Genomic DNA, 19,266 nt, shown 5'->3' on the forward strand with positions numbered 1-19,266 from the left:
GGTAAAAGAAGCCATCGTGGCTTCTCCCACTGCCCCCGTGAATGCCGTGCGCACGGCCATCATTTGCATAATTCCCTGCGATGCAGCACGGGTTGGTGTGTCATCCAAACCTGGTATGCAGTGCGACTTTGTACCTCTACAACACACCAATCTGCGCTGCATTATGGGGAATTATGCGAATGATGATCATGCAGGGGCAGGTGGAGGAGCCGTGATGGCTTCTTTTACCAACGCGATCACCCAAATCCAGTTTCTGTGTATCTTGGATGACTAAATCATACAATATACTCACCCACTCTTGCCCTGACTTTAAAATGAATACTTTACATCCCTTTCTAACATTTCACCCACTCCACTCAGTTCCCTTAAGCTTATGGGTTGTCTTCTAGTTATTGATCTTCTTTTCCCTTCCTTATTTCTTTTCGATTTCTACCTGGCATCCCCTGACCCCTGAAACATACATATGTGGATTTATACATGGATTGTCATACATAAATTCTCATGTTATGTGCAGTAATGTGTACCAAAAGCTATGCACAAATCTCTCATTGAGATAAATGGGAATTAGGTGTTCTTAACTGAACACAGGAGCACAATGTCATAATGAAATATGGAAATTGTCCTCATAATGATAGAAGAGCACTATCCATCTTTAGAATAAATTATTTCCTATCCTCTACTTGCTTGCATTGATACTTTTTACCAATTCTCCTTCATAGGTGGTTTGGGATTCTTCTTGTATCAATTAAATTTATTTGATTGCATTTCAAAACTGGTGACATGCAAACTCTGCTTCAAATTCTGTGATGGTTTGCACATTAAATGCACGGCTAAATATACAGAGTATGTAATTGGAAACACTGAAACCAGATCCACACATGAACATCCTGACGTATGCAAATTGCTGTTTCTGTCCATGTACAGGATAAGATCGTAAAAGAGCTAGGGACACAGTCCTTCACTCACCTTGTGAACAAACTGCTCTACTCGAGTCTGAAGTCCCCACACTTCAAATTTCACGGACACCAGCTTGTAGGAACACATAATGGGCTCTTGAGTCTCTCTCCAGCCTTCTTTTAATAGGCCTCTCCCAGTCTTCTCTGATTTGAAATGTTTAGGATCCTACAAAAAAACAACAACCAGCACCTTTAGTTAAAAAAAAAGTCCATGGTGGGGGGGAAATCAATGCTGGAAGGCCCTTGCAATTTAGCAGGGGCACATTATTAACTAGTGAACAGACCTGGCTTCACGCAGATTGAAATAGCTCTTACTTTGATACAGCAAAGCCTTCAAGCAAAGTTATTGATTCTGAATGGTGTAAGATTCTCTTTAAGGCGTTATCTTAAAAGATAGAGTATAAACAGCAACAATTACTATCAGAATAACTATAACTGTAAGACTACGGACATTAGGATATTTTCAAGTTAGTTTATACATGTAGGTGACTATACACAATACTGTGCAAGCAGAGCAATTCAAGTTAACGCCCAAATGGTTAAATTTTGCAAGACTCCAAGACTGTAACTTTAATATCCAAGAGCTGCGAAGTACTAAATTCATTTTCTAGATGGCAATAAAAAGAAGTGTTTCATTTGCTGAAAATAAAAGTTGTTAGAACTACTTTTTATTGTTAAAATGAAATGAGTTTCTATTGGTTCTGAATTCAAAGGGCATATAATCATAAACTAAATGATAGTTTCATTTATTTATTTATTGCATTTCTATACCGCCCAATAGCTGAAGCTCTCTGAGAGGTTCACAAAAATTAAAACCATGAAGACTATTCAAAGTATAAAACAAACAACAGTTAGTTTGGGAGATGATCATAACTGTACTTCTTATTTTACTGTACCACTGTTTCAGGAGGTAGCATGCCCTTAAATACATCTCTTATCAAGGCCTGAAATATAGGCAAAATGTAAGCACATTATTACAAGTTGTCTATGCCATGTGTAACATCCAATTTAAATATGGTATAAAATGTGTTGTGTTTGGGGCAAAGTTGGAAATGCATTTTTAAAAGGTGTGATTCTGTTGTGCAATTGGAACCCACCACTAACCCAGGGGAGATTAAGCGCTTTCTAGAGCAAGTCCTGGATCAGCAGAAACATTTGTTTCTGGAAGGAGGCAGGTCACTGGAGCTTCCTTATGTGAGCTCTGCCAGCCAGCCTTTTTCCAGAAACAAACATTTCCACTCATTTCAGGTTGCCCCAGAACTGAGAAATCGACATAGCGCAAATGCTGAGAGGGGGTGCTTGCGCAAAGAGCATAAGAGAATCAGTGGGGGCATTAAGCGTCCTGTTAGACTCTGCCCTTATTGAGTAACTACAGGACTATCACAGTGAATTACACATCTTTGGTTTTGATATTTCAGGTAGTTTCGGTTTGTTGGTTTGTTTCCAAATAAGTGCTCATTTCATTTAAAATCATGTCAATCCAAAATCTCTTCTTTAGTATACTCATAAAATACCTTTTTGCAAATACAATTGAAAATTGGCACAATTCCCCCTCCCCCAAAGAAATAATTACATTTGGCTTCTTGTTTTTCTCTGGATCCAACAGCAAATCAAACAGAGAGGCAGCAGTACTTCTGCCTCGTTAGCACCCAATACTGCAAGTGCTATTTTTAAAACATTCTGCACTTGGCATTACAATGTGCTGAAAACACGGAGCAATTTGTGCCATTTGCTAGCAAAATTATTCTGTCAAAATGACTTTGCCTCATAAATTATATCCGACAGAAGCACGGAGGGGAGAGGAGGGACATTCTAAACCAAGTGGTGAAAAGAAGTCTTTGATATGGTGCTAGCGGAACGATTATGTTCTGAACTAGACAGATGCTGGCTGAAACCTTGTGGCAGTGAAGCATGAGTGAGCCCCATTGCCTTCAACAGGCATTTCTGATGATGTGGAAAGAGCACAAAACCCTTTTTAATTAAAAAAAAAGAAAAGAAAGGAAGGAGCACTCTCTTATTAAAAAGTGAATTTACATCTGGCCTGAAGACTAAGTAGCATAGAACCTGGCATATAAAGAACAAAGCTCTGTGAGCCCAAGGAGACTTTAGAGACTGATTTTTCTTTAACAGCATGCACACATATGCACACACCATGGCAGAGGGCAAACCACTTCTGACACTTTTTTTGTGATATGGCTCCAGAAGGATTAGTCAGCAGCAGCTCTTTGGATCCTGGTCACTAACTTGATTTCCAACATTTCATGTTAATACTATTTATGCATCAGATTTTAAAGCATCAGTTGTTTAGGTCCATACTGAGGTTTTAGTGGTTTTATTATGTTTTTGATACTTTTTAACGGATTTTTTAAAGCTATTTTATGTTTTGTACATTTTAACAATTTTGTTGTAAGTAACACTAAGTCTTAAGAAATAATAACTAAGTGACTAAGAAATAATGATAATAATAATAATAATAATAATAATAATAATAATAATAATAATATGGCAACAGATGAAGGTCACAATTATTCCATTAGTCACATCAATCACTGGCATCACATCAAAAAACTATACAGAAAACCTTCAGAAACTGGGCCTACCAAAATACATCCACACCAACATCCAGAAAGTAGCCATACTTAAAACATGCTCAATAATCAGGGAATTCCTGAATCAGCGCATCATGTTCATCTAGAAAAAACACCATGAACATGAAAAGAGAGATAGGTTCAGTTCGGACGACGGGTTAGTTAACGGAGAACTATTTAATGAACCGTTGATTAAACAGTCCACCATTGACTAATGTGTCATCTGTTGGCCAAAAACCACACCATGTTTGGTTATCTTAAAACAAAAACAAAAAAACTAAACCCCAACAGAGATAACCAATGGTTTGTAGAGTTGTTTTTCTGCACAACCGTTGGTTATTGTGTCTTGTATATTGAGCTCCATTGATTATTTCCCCTGCTGACAGAGTCACGAGGCAAGACTGGCAGAAACCCTGGCCATTCTAGCCCAGTGGGGCTCCATTGGCAGGGGAAATAATTCCGTGCTGGCAAGCGCTTGGGGAGCCCTGATTGTGCCGTCCCTGGGTGGGGTGGCATGATGTTCTACTCCACCCGTGCTTCCTGACACGGGCACATGCCGTCCTGGGGTGAGGCACCACTGATCGCAGTGCCCCACATGTTCCCAGGGACATGCACATCCTTTGTCACCCCCCCTGCCACCCTGATCCATCTGGATATCAGCTCGAGGGGATAGAAGGAGCCTCTTCCATTCCCTCGAGCTGATCCTCAAATGGATCGCGGGGCGGCAGGGATGGGTGAAAGATGCCTCCCGGGACTGAACATCAAACGCCCAACTATGGAAGAAACCCATCCACCAATATTGGAGAGGGTGGTGCGCAAGGATCTGAGCTGCTGCTGTGATTAGCAGGATAGAGTCTTCCATGTCGCGTCCCGTCCCCATTCACGACAACAGAAGGGGAATCCTTTGCTGAGGCATGCAAATGCTTGCGCGTCCGATTCCCCTGCATCCCTCCTGCCTCAGCAAAGGATTCCCCTTCGGTTCTCATGAATGGGGATGGGATGCGACGCGGAAGAATCTCCTGCTCGCCACGGCAGTAGCTCAGATCCTTGTGTGCCCCTCCATCGCCACCATTTCCATAGCAAGGGGGCAGCAGGCAGCATTGTTGTAGCCGTCCCCTTCCCTGTTGCTATGGAGATGAGGGCAAAGGATGCCCCGGAAATAGCCATCTGTAGAATGGACTATTTCCACTCTATGGACTAAAGTGTCATCCGAACGCACCCATAACAACAACAACTTATTAACATCTGACTATCTGTTTGATCTTGATCACTTTCACTGAAAATCTTTTTCATGTTTATATTAGATACTGTTATTTTGGGAAAATGTAAGTGTGAGTTATTATATCAGTGAGATATAATTTCACAATAGGATTTCCTCCTTTTACTAGCAGTGAGAAATTATCTATTGTCATGGATGAGATAAGCGTGCTTAGTTGTTCGCATAGAATCTAGACTGGGTGACTGAGGCACATCCTAGGCATTTTTTTTAACATCCTGCTTTATCATTTATTCATATACCAAGATTTAAGAATGGAAGATCTGAGCTTACTCGGTTAACCAACTATGTTGTCCCTAAAGATTTTCCAAGGGAAAAAGTGAAGTATTTCTCTTGTTCCTCTGTCCTTATTATTCGTACTCAGTTTATTTCAGGAAGCTTGACATCTTATATAATACTATTTCAAAAGTACACAGTCCAGAGGAGGAAGCCTTTTTTCCTGGACTTGGGCCAGCCAATCATCTTAGCTTGCCTATAAACCTGAGGGCAGATGTTTTGTAGCCTGTCCATCTGCACAGGGTATAGAAAGAAAATTAAGTTTGCCCTTATACCAGCATATGGCTACTTATTTCATTATCTTACATGAAGTATTCTACCAAACGATGTTTGACATATGTTGCAAGTAAAGGCTTGACTATTAAAACAGCAAAACAAGCTTTTTGAAACTTACTCTATTGATTTGTATAATGTCATTGGCAATCCCATGCATGCAGGCCCCTCAGATTTGCTTTAGGCAAGAGTGGGAGGTGGGCATGCGGACAGGGGGTCTTTGTTTTAAGGTAATGTATGTACAACTGGCTCATGGGATGGGGCTAAACATAACATTTTAAAATGTGTCTTATAAACATGTGTAACAGCTGCATGGGCTTTTAATATGTGAAAGAGCCGTTGCTAATTTAGAGGTTTGGCGTGTAAGGGAAATGGGTAGAGTTCTGAGCAACTCCTGATTTTCTCACTGAATATGTACACATTTCTACTTTGACTCATCCCATTGCCCTGGATTTAAATATATGGAGTTGGATCCAGACGGAGCCATACTTCAGCAAGCCCACTGAAATTAATGGGACTGAAGTTAGTTCTGCACCTCTAGAGTGCCATGAGGGACTGTGTTGACAAGGTAAGCAAGCTGAGTGAGAAAAGCTCTTGGGAAGTAGAGAAACTAATAGGCAGGACAAACCAAGAGGCAAAGGAAGGGGGCAAACTCAACAGCGGACTGAAGAAAGAACAAGGGGACAGGAGCAGGCAGAAGAAACATCATGGCCTGCTCCTGTTGGACTCTTCCCCCACCCCCACAGGGCAAACTGTCATCTTGGCCCTGTGGGGAAGAAGAAAGAGCAAGGGGACAGGAGCAGGCAGAAGAAACATCATGGCCTGCTCCTGTTGGACTCTTCCTCCTCCCCCACAGGGCAAACTGTCATCTTGGCCCTGTGGGGAAGAAGAAAGAGCAAGGGGACAGGAGCAGGCAGAAGAAACATCACGGCCTGCTCCTGTTGGACTCTCTCTCTCCTCCCCCCTCCCCCCTCCCTCCCCCCTGAACTCCTGTTCCTTGTGTGTCATGTCTTTATTAGACTGTAAGCCTGAGGGCAGGGACTGTCTTTTTTGCTAAGTGTAAGCCGCTCTGAGAGCCTTTTTTGGCTGAGGAGCGGGGTATAAATATAAATAAATAAATAAATAAAATAATAAGAACCTGAGAGAAGAGATGGTGGAGAAAACAGAGGCCTGAACTGTTTCATAAACTTAAGCACATGCTTGAAGATAAGGCTAGGGGGTTTCATGTAGTTTAAGCCCCACTCTAGCTGGGAAAGATCATTCTGGGCTTCCAGTTTTTTTGGGGGGGGGTTGAGGGGGGAGGATAGACATCTCTGCTTTTTCTGACTCACTGCTCTAAGATGGGCCAATGTTGTGGCCTTAACCCTGTAGCACCATGTCATGACATTATGCTGTTCTTTATTACTATGGACTATCTTCTAATAACTTGTGTTTTAGCACAGAAAGACTTCCCATATAATGGTTAGTGTTTTGTCAACTCCAGAACAATGTCTGCAATTAGGCATAAACTGCATCCCTGAAAGAAATATTACTGATGGAGTAATTCTGTTGTTGTCTAATAGCATGCAATGTATCATCTAATGTCGGCTATGAGCTATAATAAATAGTCCCTGATTGTTTTTTTGGTCAAAATGCTTTTGATTTTGTGTGCCGCAAAATCTACCTTGTCATCATGGAATTTAGCAGTTTACAGCTGGAAACATAAAGGACATGTTCAGATGTCATATTTATTGCTAACATTGTACTGAAGATTAAAAGAAAATATATAACTTTAATCCACTAAACAAAGCTTGGCTAGCTTAATTATATGTATCTTCCCCGTATCTGCCATTCCTACGGAACAAGAAAAGTACTGGGTAAAGTAAAAATAATAAGTGGCTGAGTCATTTCCCAAGGTAAAGTCTAACACCAGCTCGAGTGCACAACAAATGTGTTTCCCAGCAAAATGTAATAAACATCCTGTCACCATCAAGATGCTGAAATGAATTGCTGCATGCTCTGTAACAGTTGTAGCAACAAATGGTTTCCCCCCATAGAATAATAATTTCCTACGTAGTTCAAACATTTCCACTGATGATCTGTGCTGGCTGGGAATGATCAGAGTCAGGCCTGTCATTAGCAGTCAGCATAACTGGGCAGTTGCTTAGGGCCTAGAGGCTAAGAGGGCCCATCTGCCCTTCAGCCTGTTGCGGCTGCCATCCTGCTCGTCCTACTTTTATGGCTGGATCCAATGGCAAAGAGCTGAGCCTGCAGGCCCTGGTTCTCCATTTTTAAGAGAGAGAGAGAAAAGCGCTTACATTTTGAGTAGCAGCAATTTGAACCAATCAGATGTTGCCTTTGGGGAAGACACAACCAAAAAGAGAATATGGTAGTCTTTATGTCACTCCTGTGCCCTCATTGGCTGCATCCCGCCCCAAAGGCAGCATCTGATCGGTTCAGATCACTATAACTCAAAATGTAGGGTGTGTTTTTTTAAAAAAAATTGCGCATGAAGCTTGCAGCCTCAGCCAGGTGCTCCAGCACTCTGCCAGCAGGGCCGGTCAGAGAAACAGGAGTCCCCACTGAATGGAGGAGGCTTTGGCTGGCGGGTGGGGAGGGGGCTTTGGTTGGCAGGCAGCTTTAGTGAGTGCAGGGCTCTGCCTAGCTGGTCAAGGTTTTGGTTGTCTTGAGGGCATGGGGCTTTGGTTGGCTGCTGGCATGGGGTGCGGGAAGGCAGAGGGCTTTTGGATGGCAGTGGCAGCAGGTGGGCAGCTTTAGTGGGTGTGGGGCTTTGGCTTGCTTTGGGCAGGGGGAGCACACACAGACAGAGGCATGGGTGGGCAAGGGCAGAGGCTGGCTGTGGGCAGGTGGGCAGAGCTTTTGCAGGGGCCCGTGGGCAGGACTATGCTGAGGGACCAGTAGAGTATGACTGGAGTTGCAATCCAACACATCTGGAAGGCATCAGGTTGGGGAAGGCTGATCTACACAAACAGGTATCTAGACCTGCAGTTAACAGTTACTATACCCTACCTGGTTATTCAAAACTGAAGTACTTTGGCCACATAATGAGAAGACAGGATACCCTGGAGAAGAGGCTGATGCTAGGGAAAGTGGAAGGCAAAAGGAAGAGGGGCCGACCAAGGGCAAGATGGATGGATGATATTCTGGAGGTGACAGACTTGACCTTGGGGGAGCTAGGGGTGGCAACAGCCGACAGAAAGCTCTGGCATGGGCTGGTCCATGAAGTCACGAAGAGTCGGAAACGACTGAACGAATAAACAACAAACCTGGTTATTATTAGTCGGGACAGAGGAAGCTACTCTATATTACTTCTTCACACAGAGCATTGTTAAACTATGGAATTCCCTACCACAAGATGTAGGGATGGCACCTAAATCTGGTTGGCTTTAAAAGGGGGTTGGATAAATTCCTGGAAGAGATGGCTATCAATGGCTACTAGACTTGATGGCTATGTGCTACCTTCAGTATCAGATGCAGTAAGCCTATATACACCAGTTCATGGGGAACATGAGTGGGAGGGTGCTGTTGCACTGTGTCCTGCTTGTGGGTTCCTGGTCGACAGGTGGTTGGCCACTGTGTGAACAGAGTGCTGGGCTAGATGGACCATGGTTTGATCCAGCAGGGCTTTTTATGTTCTTATAAGCCTGTCTTTGCAGCCATTGAGGGCCAGTTAAAGAACAGGAACCATATGGAAAAAATAAACTGGCAGTTCTCACAATGCAGGGATGTAAGAAATGGGGTCCTTCAAGAATTTGAATTGGAACTGATGTTTTTTTCAAACTTGTCCATAAATGACTTAGAAGTGTGCTGGGATGTTGCTTTTCAGCTTAGAAAAAAAAGGCAAGGAAGGGGCAACATGATAGAACTGAATAAAATTAGCCATGGTGTGAAAAAAGTGGAAAGGGAGAAGTTTTCCACTCTCTCTCATAGTATTAGAACTCAAGATCATCCAATAAAACTGAACGGTGGAAATCTCAGGACCAATGAAAGGAAGTACTTATTCACACTGTGTATAGTCAAACTATGGAATTCTTTGCCATAAAATGTGATAGTTGCCAACTTGGATGGCTTTAAAAGGAGAATAGACAAATTCACAGAGCATAAGGTACTCAATGGGTATATATTAATGTCACTTTCAGAATCAGTATACCTCTGCATACTGGTTACTGAGGGAAATAGGTGTGTGGGTGCTATTGTGCTCATGTCTTGCTTGTGGACTTCCCATTGGGGATTCTGGTTGGCTTCCTTTTATTTGTCCTGAATCTCCCACCAATCAGCTTCATGGGATGACCACGGGTTCTAGTATTTTGAGAGCTGGAGAAAAATGTCTCCCTATCCACATTCTTCACACCATACATAATTTTGTACACCTCTATCATGTCTCCCGTTAGCCTCCTTTTTTCCAAGCTAAACAATCCCAACTGTGGTAACCTTCCCTCATAGGGGAGATGCTCTAGCCCACTGATAATTTTAGTTGGCCTTTTCTGCACTTTTTCCATCTCTATAATATCTTTTTTTAGGTGTGGTGACCAGAACTGTACACAGTATTCTAAGTGTGGTCACACCATAGATTTGTATAAAGGCAGTATGATACTGGCCGTTTTATTCTTGATTCCTTTTCTTATAATGCCTAACATGGAGTTTGCCTTCTTTACAGCTGCCGTACACTGGGTTGGCATTTTCAGCGAGCTGTTTATAGTTAAGAGTCCTCTTTAATAAACTCTTCTGAAGTACCAAAATACAATCTTTAAAAAACCTCTCTGGCCGATCAACAAGGATTTCTAGATGCTTCTAGTGAACTACTTTGGGAATACACAAACAAAATACACGTGAATAGAATCTAAACTGTGAGAAATAGAAATGAGATTACAGTGTAAGAAAGCTCTTTTCTAATTCATTTAACTGAACTAAAGATTACTACTCAGCATAAAAATTGCTCTAATGCCTAAAAGCCAATGAGCCTGAAGGCTTATTAGGTTTAAATCTGTATTAACAAAAAGAATTACTCGAGAGACCAAAAAGCAGCACACAAATATCAAAGAAATACAGGTAGATGAGAGAGAGAGAGAAAGAAAAGTATAAGAATTCAGTTATACAATCCATTCTACCACACACCTGTTCTTCATGTGTTGAAAAAAATATCCTTGCCACTTGATTTTTAAAGATGGCCCCAAGGTAGCTTGGGTGTCTTCAGGGTCTCCCTGCAAAATGCAAATTTACCCCAATCAAGAGCATAATACTCACCTCTGATTCTTTATAATAGCGTTCAGGAATTTCATCACAAGCAATATCAATAAAGCAGACTTCTCTGTCAAGATCTTTGGCTTCATTATCAAATATCTGGAGGTTTTCAAACAAAAACATGTTACTGTTCCGATAGGTATGTATTCTAAACTTAAACTCTCTGGATGTTATGAACTGGCAACAACAAAAGGAACAAAAATACTGGTTTCAAAAGCCACAGAGTATGTTCTTAGCAGTATCTTTTATTTACAAGTTGGCTGCATTCAAACGGTTTAGTTGCAAGCAGTAACTTCAGAAAATGAAGCAAAATCCTGAAGACATTTTATTTCATGTCACAATACTTACGCTTGCAACAAGTAGTTTAATAATGCGATAGCAGCAGCAGAGCCTATAGGCTCAGAGAGAAAATAGCTCAGAGAGAACCAGTACATACTAGTCTGCCTAGTGTAGCTTCCCCCACCCCAGCCCCCCATTGCGGTTACTCCAGTACCTTGCTTCTAATACCTCATCCCATCCCAATGCATGTGTGCATAAATAAAATCCATATTATTAAATCATATTATTGCAAACCCCACAGTTTCCTGAGTAATGAGAAGTTCCAGGATCAGTGCTACTTGTTTTGGCTTCCTTTGGAAGAGAGACCACTTCAGAATTAAGCTCTTTGTAGTATTTGCTTTATTTACTAGCAAGGCCTAAGTAGAAGCAAAGATGCATTCCTAAAAGGCAGAGGATCTGCTACTTCATATCAGAGAGAGGCTTTGAACCACAACGATGCTTTCAGTCAATTTACCTCTCTTTCTGTCTCTATGCCCCTCCATCTCTCTCTGTTCTAAACTACAAAAGTCTATTTTAGACATATGCACGCGCACACACACAGAGACTCCCCTTACATCTTCTCCCAAACTTAGATGGGTATCTTATTCAAACACAAGGGAGAGATTTCTATGTGGAGGGCCCAGCGAGGTGGTGGTGCAATTTTGCTCCACAGCTAAAACTGGTTGCACAGCCCTTTAATAATCTGTCCTGTATTTTACTGCCTTTTAAATGGTTTTATGATTGTACTTTTATGTTTTTGTAATATTTGATGGTAGATTACCATTTTGGTCTTCTGATACCTTTTTGATGAAGGCTAGTCTAATAATATTTAAACAAAGGAATAAATAGATTTATCAGAAGTGGAAAATAAGGAGTCATTAGTGTACAAGATTGATTTTTTTTTTTAGGCCTAATTCTTCTGGCGTTTTTCCAGGCAAATACCCTGGAATGCTCTTAAAGTCTCAGGGGAGGATAATTTTGATTGGTTCTGCAATCACGTTGGGGATATTTAAAAGGGTTTTTTAAAAGATTAAAGCCCACGGAGGGGGGAACCCATAAGGCTCACAATCTGTGTCTCTATTTTGGCAAAGAGCAGGAAGCAAATGGCAAGAACATTCTGTGTTCCTAACAATGCTGGGATTGAAGAACGGACTAATAAATATTATGATATCAGAGAAAAATTAGAGCGGCTTGGATTGGTTTTTTTTTTTTTTTGGAAGCAATATAATGCAGCAGTGTAAAATGCACATGTTCCAAACAAGGATTTTCAAATCAGGCTAAAAGCTTCCCTTGAAGGCATCTAAGTGCAGGACGCGTATTTTAAATTTTATAAAACTTTCTCAATACTTCTTAGTTATTATATTTAAAAGTCTAAAATCTTTGCTCAACGTTATTAAAAATCAAGGGATGCCCAAATAAATACTATGGGTTAGATCTGGACCTGCCCTTTTGCGAATGGGACTGAGAACCAACAGAGCCTCCCCGCTGGAGAGAGCTGGCGAAGAGGTGATCTTTGGTGATTCCCCCTTCCTCCTGGAGCACCTGGCATCACCTCTCACACTGTTCTGGGGGGTCTCCAAGGCATCCAGGGCACTATGATGGAAGGAACAGGAGGCTGAATGGGTAAGAGGAATTGGCAAAAACGGCCGCCTCCTCTGCTTCTGGCAGAGCATCTTTTGAGTGGAGTGTTGCTCATGGGTAGACAGCATCCAACCCCATGAAGGTAAATGCATAATAAACAAACAGGGCCTGCGCCAGACTATATTATGCCCTAGGCAGGCGTGTTCTGAAGCCTCCGCCCCAACCCCGCACTCGCTCACTCACCGCTCCCCCGCCCGCTCGCTCATCGCTCCCCCCCCCGCCTGCCCGCTTGCTCGCTCACCGCCCCCGCCCGCTGCCCCCACCCGCTCGCCGCTCCGGCTCCCCCCTTGCTCGCCCGCTTGCCGCCCCCGCCCGCTCGCTCACCGCTCCGGCTCCCCCCTCGCTCGCTCGCTCACTCACCGCTCCGGCTCCCTCCTCGCTCGCCCGCTCACCACCCGCTCCCTCCCGCTCTCAGCTTTGAAGCCAGGACGCTGGGGTTTGGGGGCGAGGCAGAGGCTTTGAAGCGGCGCACCAGGAAGTGGCTTCCTGGCGTGCTGTACTGAAGCCTCCGCCTCCAACCCCAGCATCTTGGCTTCGAAGGAGCCAGGACGCTGGGGTTGGGCGGAGGCTGGGGCGGCAGCTTTGGAACAGCGCGCCAGGAAGCCGCTCTAGGAGAGCAGCTTCCGGGTACGCTGTTCGGTGCCCTCGTTTGCTTGGCTCTCTAGGCAGCCGCCTGAGTTGCCTCTATGGCAGCACCGGGCCTGTAAACAAATGCTGCCATTTTGACTCTAACTTCTAGTGTGATGTATAACAGCGTTACCTCAATCTCTATATAGCAGGGGGTGGGTAACATATGGCTCGCATGTGCCCCCATCCTCGTCTGCAGCCACTGCCACATTGCCAAATCCAGTGGCAGCCAGCAGCAAAACACCCCCACACCTGGCTGTTTAGAGTTTTGTTTTCAAGCCAAATTTAGCCTTTCTAAGGCTCCATAATGGTTTGCTACTGAATTTTGGCATTTTGGGGGACTGGCAGCCAGGCAGTGGCAAGAATTGGTGAGGGGGAGCAGCTCCCAATCCCCACCCCAAGTTGCCCCCCCTGCTATATAGAATAGATTTTACACAACTGCAAAATAGACGCTTCCCAGATTTGGCCTGTGTACTGCATTCTGAATTCCCACTTCTGGTGTCCCTCACCTTTGTCCATGGAGGCAAATGTGTACTGGTTGTGTAGCAATGGATGATTGTGGGCTACATTTTATCACCTCCTAGCCTTATGCACCGAGCCACCCTAGTTCACGCTCCATTTTAGGGTTTTGACAGGGAAATGCTTCTTTTTTCTTTTCCTGACATCTGTTTGCTACCTTTTTAATTTACGCCTGGGTGGCACACAAGTGCCAATCCTTTTCAAACTATGAAAGAGAAATGGCATTCGGCATGGAGGATTGCGGCTGGCTTGTCAGTGATAAAGAAATAGAAAATATATAATGACTTCATTGGAACTTGCTGCTGAATGCATGACAAAGACAAACCTGCTGAAATCTCCCCTCTTCTGTTTGGATGGTGCTGTTTAGGCTACATGAGGATCAACACTCAGAAAATGTTCACTATTGATATGTACAAGTAAGAAGTGCAACATAATGTGGAATGCTCCTGCTAAGGGTTCCAGGCAGCCAGGCCCTCTTTGAAAAAGCTCCATTCCAATCCTCCACTGGTTTTCTATATTGTTCTCTCTAAAAGACACACAGTGTTCTGTGGCCACTGAGCACGCTCAGTCTTCATTGGATGGTTTGGGGTTTATTCTCACCCTTAAGGGTTTCCCCCTTCGAAGTATTTTTATATTTCTGAAAACCTTGGAGTTTTCCAAGCGGGCTGATACCAACCTCTTGTGCATGGATGGTACCTTTTTGGCTACATAAATCCCAGTAGTCAGAGAACAAGTTTGCTATTAGTATATATGACGATAGAATAATAATTAAAACTCTGCTTCAATCAATAGATAATTGAAAAGTGTTTATGACACTTTGTGGCCTTCAAAAGAATGCTGCAAAAGAAGTTAATCTTAATCTAGCAAATAATTATTGGTGAAATGCTCTGCCATGAAGTGGCCTAACTCCCCTAACACTCACCTGTACTATTAGAATTCATCACTTCCAACAACATTCTGATGATTTATTTTATTTATCATTCTGTTCACACATAGCCAACCAGCTGTTGACCAGGGACCCACAACCAGGATACATGTGCAGCAGCTCCCTCCCACCCATGTTCCCCAGCAACTGGTGTATATAGGCTTTCTGCCTTGGATATTGGAAGTATGACATAGCCATCAGAACCAGTAGCCATTGATAACCCTTTTCACCAGGAATTTATCCATGCAAATTAGTGGCCATCATTACATCTTGTGGTAGTGACTTTCATAGTTTAACTATACACTTCAGCTAGCTCATTCCACTTGACTACAGACATTTTTTTTCTATTTTACCTCCGATGCTAAAATTAGGACTACCATGGAAACAAGCTTTGCTATAAACATCCAACTGCCCACGGCTATAGATAAAGCCCTATTTTGATTTGCATTAAGGCGTTAAACTAGGCTGACCATATGAAAAGTAGGACAGCGCTCCTGTATCTTTAACAGTTCTAGAGAAAAGGGAATTTCAGCAGGTGTCATTTGTATACAGGCAGCACCTGCAGAAATTCCCTCTTCACCACAACAGTTAAAGCTGCAGGAGCCCTGCCCTTTTGACCTATACTAGAGTGACCAGATACAAAAGAGGGCAGGACTTCTGCAGCTTTAACTGTTGTGACGAAGAGGGAATTTCACCATGTGCTGTATGCACAACAATGATACCTGCTGAAATGCCCTTTTCAATAGAACAGTTAAAGATACAGGAGCCCTGTCCTCCTTTTCATATGGTCACCCTATCCCCGGAGAGTCATGTTGGCTGGAAAAAGCAGCTGGCACAGCTCTTCAGAGCTGGCCAGAACCAAATGCCTAGCTCTGAGGGTGTTCTTCCTCAGAGCCAGGCATTATGGGAGGGGTGTCTCAGGAGATTGCCTGTTTCTCCAGTCAATGCAGCTATCTAGATTGCCCTACCCTCTGGCTCGCACTGAAACAAGCCAGGGGGCAGGTGATAGCAATGGGTGGGTATGGGTGCTTGTATGGGTGCCTACACTGTGGTGGTAATGAAGTGGTTATGGGGGTGAGGGTGCTATGTGGTGGCAGCAATTTGGGGGCAGGGTCTGTGCCCTCCAACCTCAGGTGGCAGGAGAGCTTGTGCTGGTGCTGCATAAGCTACTTTTGAAACTCCCCGGAGCATGCTGGTAGGGTGGGATTGGAACAGCAAAAGGAAAACAAATGCCAGCAGGATGCACTTGGATTCTTTTGTATCTGTGGGTGGAATGAATCCATTGTTTACCAAAAAAAAGACTAGCAAGTTCTAAAAAGTCAGACCAATTGTAAATACCTCTAGTCAAAATGAATAATAATAATAATAATAATAATAATAATAATAATAAGCAATGCTTCTAAAAGGAGACCATCTTTTTTTGAATACCTCTGATAATGTAAACAAGTTGAATGCTCCTTTAGAGTTTGTGCCGTATTAGCCTGACAGATGGATTCAAAGTGCTTTACTAATCAATACACACGATACTTTAAGTAAACATATTTTGAAGGCTCTAATGGAAGAACTCTCTCTGTGAGAAAAAATCCTGTGAACACTGCTGTACTGCTTCTTCAAAATGAACACCTTAAAAGCAGTTTACGTTCCATCAACAGATGCTGGGAAACATACTTCCGCTGTGTATCTTTATAGCCAGCACAGGCTATACACAGGCAAGTTGTGGGAGGTAATACTCTACAAAGCACTTCACGAATTAAAGAACAAACAGCTATATAAACTGGATCATCACAATGTATCTTCCATTTCTATTCCCCACCCACAAACTAAAACTGAATGTTTTGACATAATTAAATAGGAAAATCCAAATTAAACTTAGGAAATATAGGTGTATGTGGGTTAATTTGGCTGCATTCGGACATAACGCTCAATGATCCTCAGTGGGCCTTGGACTCCTGTGCTCTCTGTCACATCTCATTTGTAGCAGCTACAAGGAGTTCTGAAGCTTTGAGTCTAGTTTTAGATTAACAACAGTTTAGTATGTCATCCAAACCCTAAACTGTGGTTAATCTTCACTGTGGTTTGTTAGAGTAAACCAACTTCATGAACTATGGTTTGAGGTTGCCTAGTTTCAACTAACCATACTTGATATTAACTATTATTTTTTGGGTTTGGGCAACACAGTAAACTGCAGCTAATCTAAAGTGGAAGCAAAAGCTTCCGAACTCCTCCTTGAAGCCATGCTGAAGAACAGGGGACGAAGGAATTTAATGTTACATCTGAAACAACCTATACTGTTACAGTCTTAAATCCTATTAGCAGATATTCTGATTGTCGTGTTTCTTAAAACCTCCTGCCTTCTTGGGAGACAATAACAAGGCCTGCTAAGTAATCCAGAAAGCTTTATTCCAGCAATAAACATCTCTTTCCACCTGAAGATAGTCTAATCTCTAGGAATTTTCCCCTAGGCAAAAAGTATGCAAACTAAGTGAGACAATTGTCCTTTCAAGAAGAATGGAAAGCTTTTTCCCCAGACATGTTAACTTCAGAGAGACTAGTTCTGAGGCAGCTTCTGACAGGACGTGAACTGGGCTGACTTCCTCCCGCCTTCCTTTAGCTCCACTCGTTTTAGTCTACGGTGCACTCTAGGATTGGCTAACCTCTCCATGCACTCTCCCTCGGAAGAATGTTGGCTTCCCACTGACTGTATTATTTGCCCTTGAAGGGATAAGCTCTGGAGAGGGTTCACTCCCAGCTGGTGAAGAGCCCGTGAGAGCTTTCTCCCCCACTAGGCTGCCCAGACCCTCCGGAAAATTCCGGAAACCTCCAGGGAGATCTGGGGGTCCGGAAGAACTGGAGTTAGGGCCCAAAATACCGGGGTTGTGGTTACTGGGCCCGCAGCAACCCCAACCCCAACTTACCGGGCCTAAATTTCTCCGGCGAGTGGCGGCGGCCATCTTGAATATCACCCGAACTCACGCGAGATCTTGGCAGCTGGCTGGGAACTCTCATGAGACCCAGCCAACAGCCGAGATCTCGCATGAGTTCGGGTGGGATTCAAGATGGCCACCGCGAGGGGTGGGCGGTGAGAGCGAGGTGAGTGGTTGGGGGCTGCGTGCAGGAACTTTCAGCAATGCAGCCTCCAGCACCCCACCCCCCACCCCGCAGCACTGAAGAAGAAGAAGAAGAAGGAAGAAGAAGCAGCAAGAAGCAGCAGCAAGAAGCAAAAAGAAGCAAGCAGCAAGAGGTGGAGAAGAAGAAAGAGAAGAAGCGAGTAGGAGGTAAGAGTGAGGTTTGTGTGTTTGCGTGTGTGTGTGTGTGTGAGAGAGAGAGAGAGAGGGAGAGAGAGGGAGAGGGAGAATGTATTGGTGAATGGGGTGCATGGGGTCTTTGAGTGAATGCATGTGTGCATGTGCATGTTTTTGGAGTGAGTGATGCTGAGTGTGTGTGTGTGTGCGCATGCACACGTGTTCTGGCAGTGTGAGTGTATTGATGTCTGAATGGAATGCCTGGTTGTTTGACTGAATGAATGCATGTGCATGTTTGTAGTGGGGGTGGCTATAGTTTTCTGTTTTGGGGGGATGATTTGGAGGTGATGTTCCTATTAAATAATGCATTTTAGACCCATAGACCTTCCTTTCCAATTTGTTTGCTGTAATTGGCATGACGTATATTTTGTAACAGTGGCTGACAATTGTTCATCCTTCTTAAAGAAACTTTAAAAAAATTAACACGGTTGCTATCATCATCATCATCATCATCATCATCATCATCATCATCTATCTCTCTTTTCTTGCTTGTGGTGGTTTTGCTAGATGAACATGATGGGCTTTGCCAAGTCATGTTGTTTTTTACTGATTCAGAAATGTCCTGACTATTGAACATGTTTTAAGTATGACTGCTTTCTGGATGTTGGCATGCATGTATTTTGGAAGGCCTAATTTCTGAAGGTTTTCTGTAAAAAACAATGATGTCATGCTGATGACTGATGTGACTAACAAATAATTGTAAGTTTTTCCTGTTGCCATAGTTCTTTAACTTCCATAGCCAGTGGTGTATATTTTTCTCTCTTTTCCTCTTCCTTTTCTGCAACATTGTCATTAGGTATTGCAATTTCAATGTAGGTGTGTTTTTCTCGGTTGTTTTTGACTGTTATGTCTGGTTGAAGTTGAAACAAGCTAAGAGGTGGTAGCCTTTAGTCCATTTTGTTCCATGGCTAATGTTTGCAGGCTAATAGTAGTTTATACTCTTTCTGAATGCTTGGTTGTTTGGTTGTTGTATGCTTGTCAACTGCTTCATTTGTTCAGTGGTAGCAGTATGCAGTAAGGTGATGGGGAAACAGTGTTTAATGTTAGGAAAGGTTAGACTATGGTCACCCAGTGAAGGATTTGCAGTCAGAAAAGATATTTGAGGGAAGGGAAGACTGTATCACACACACAGCTCATCTACACCAAGCAGGATATTCCACTTTGAAAGCGGTATAGAAAGCCAGGAGCCACACTACTGCTTTATAGCAGTATTGAAGTGTACTGACAACTGTTAGAGCCCATGACACATACCATATACCACTTTCATAGTGTTATATCCTGCTTGGTGTAGATGTGTCATGGGCCCCAACAGTTGTCAGTGCAC

General features: G+C 43.2%; 1 protein-coding gene across 2 annotated transcripts in view; it reads right to left on the reverse strand.

Moving 5' to 3' along the window:
- PITPNC1 (phosphatidylinositol transfer protein cytoplasmic 1) overlaps positions 1-19,266 on the reverse strand; it is a 145,568-nt gene that overhangs the window by 22,750 nt on the left and 103,552 nt on the right. For both annotated transcript variants that reach the window (XM_063120030.1, XM_063120031.1), the window contains exons 5-6: positions 10,614-10,709; positions 967-1,122 (exon numbers count right to left, since the gene is read on the reverse strand). In XM_063120030.1, coding sequence (XP_062976100.1) covers positions 967-1,122; positions 10,614-10,709 — 252 coding nt within the window. The remainder of the gene's footprint in view (positions 1-966; positions 1,123-10,613; positions 10,710-19,266) is intronic.

Source organism: Elgaria multicarinata, chromosome 3, assembly GCF_023053635.1.
Source record: "Elgaria multicarinata webbii isolate HBS135686 ecotype San Diego chromosome 3, rElgMul1.1.pri, whole genome shotgun sequence".
Lineage (NCBI taxonomy): Eukaryota > Metazoa > Chordata > Lepidosauria > Squamata > Anguidae > Elgaria > Elgaria multicarinata.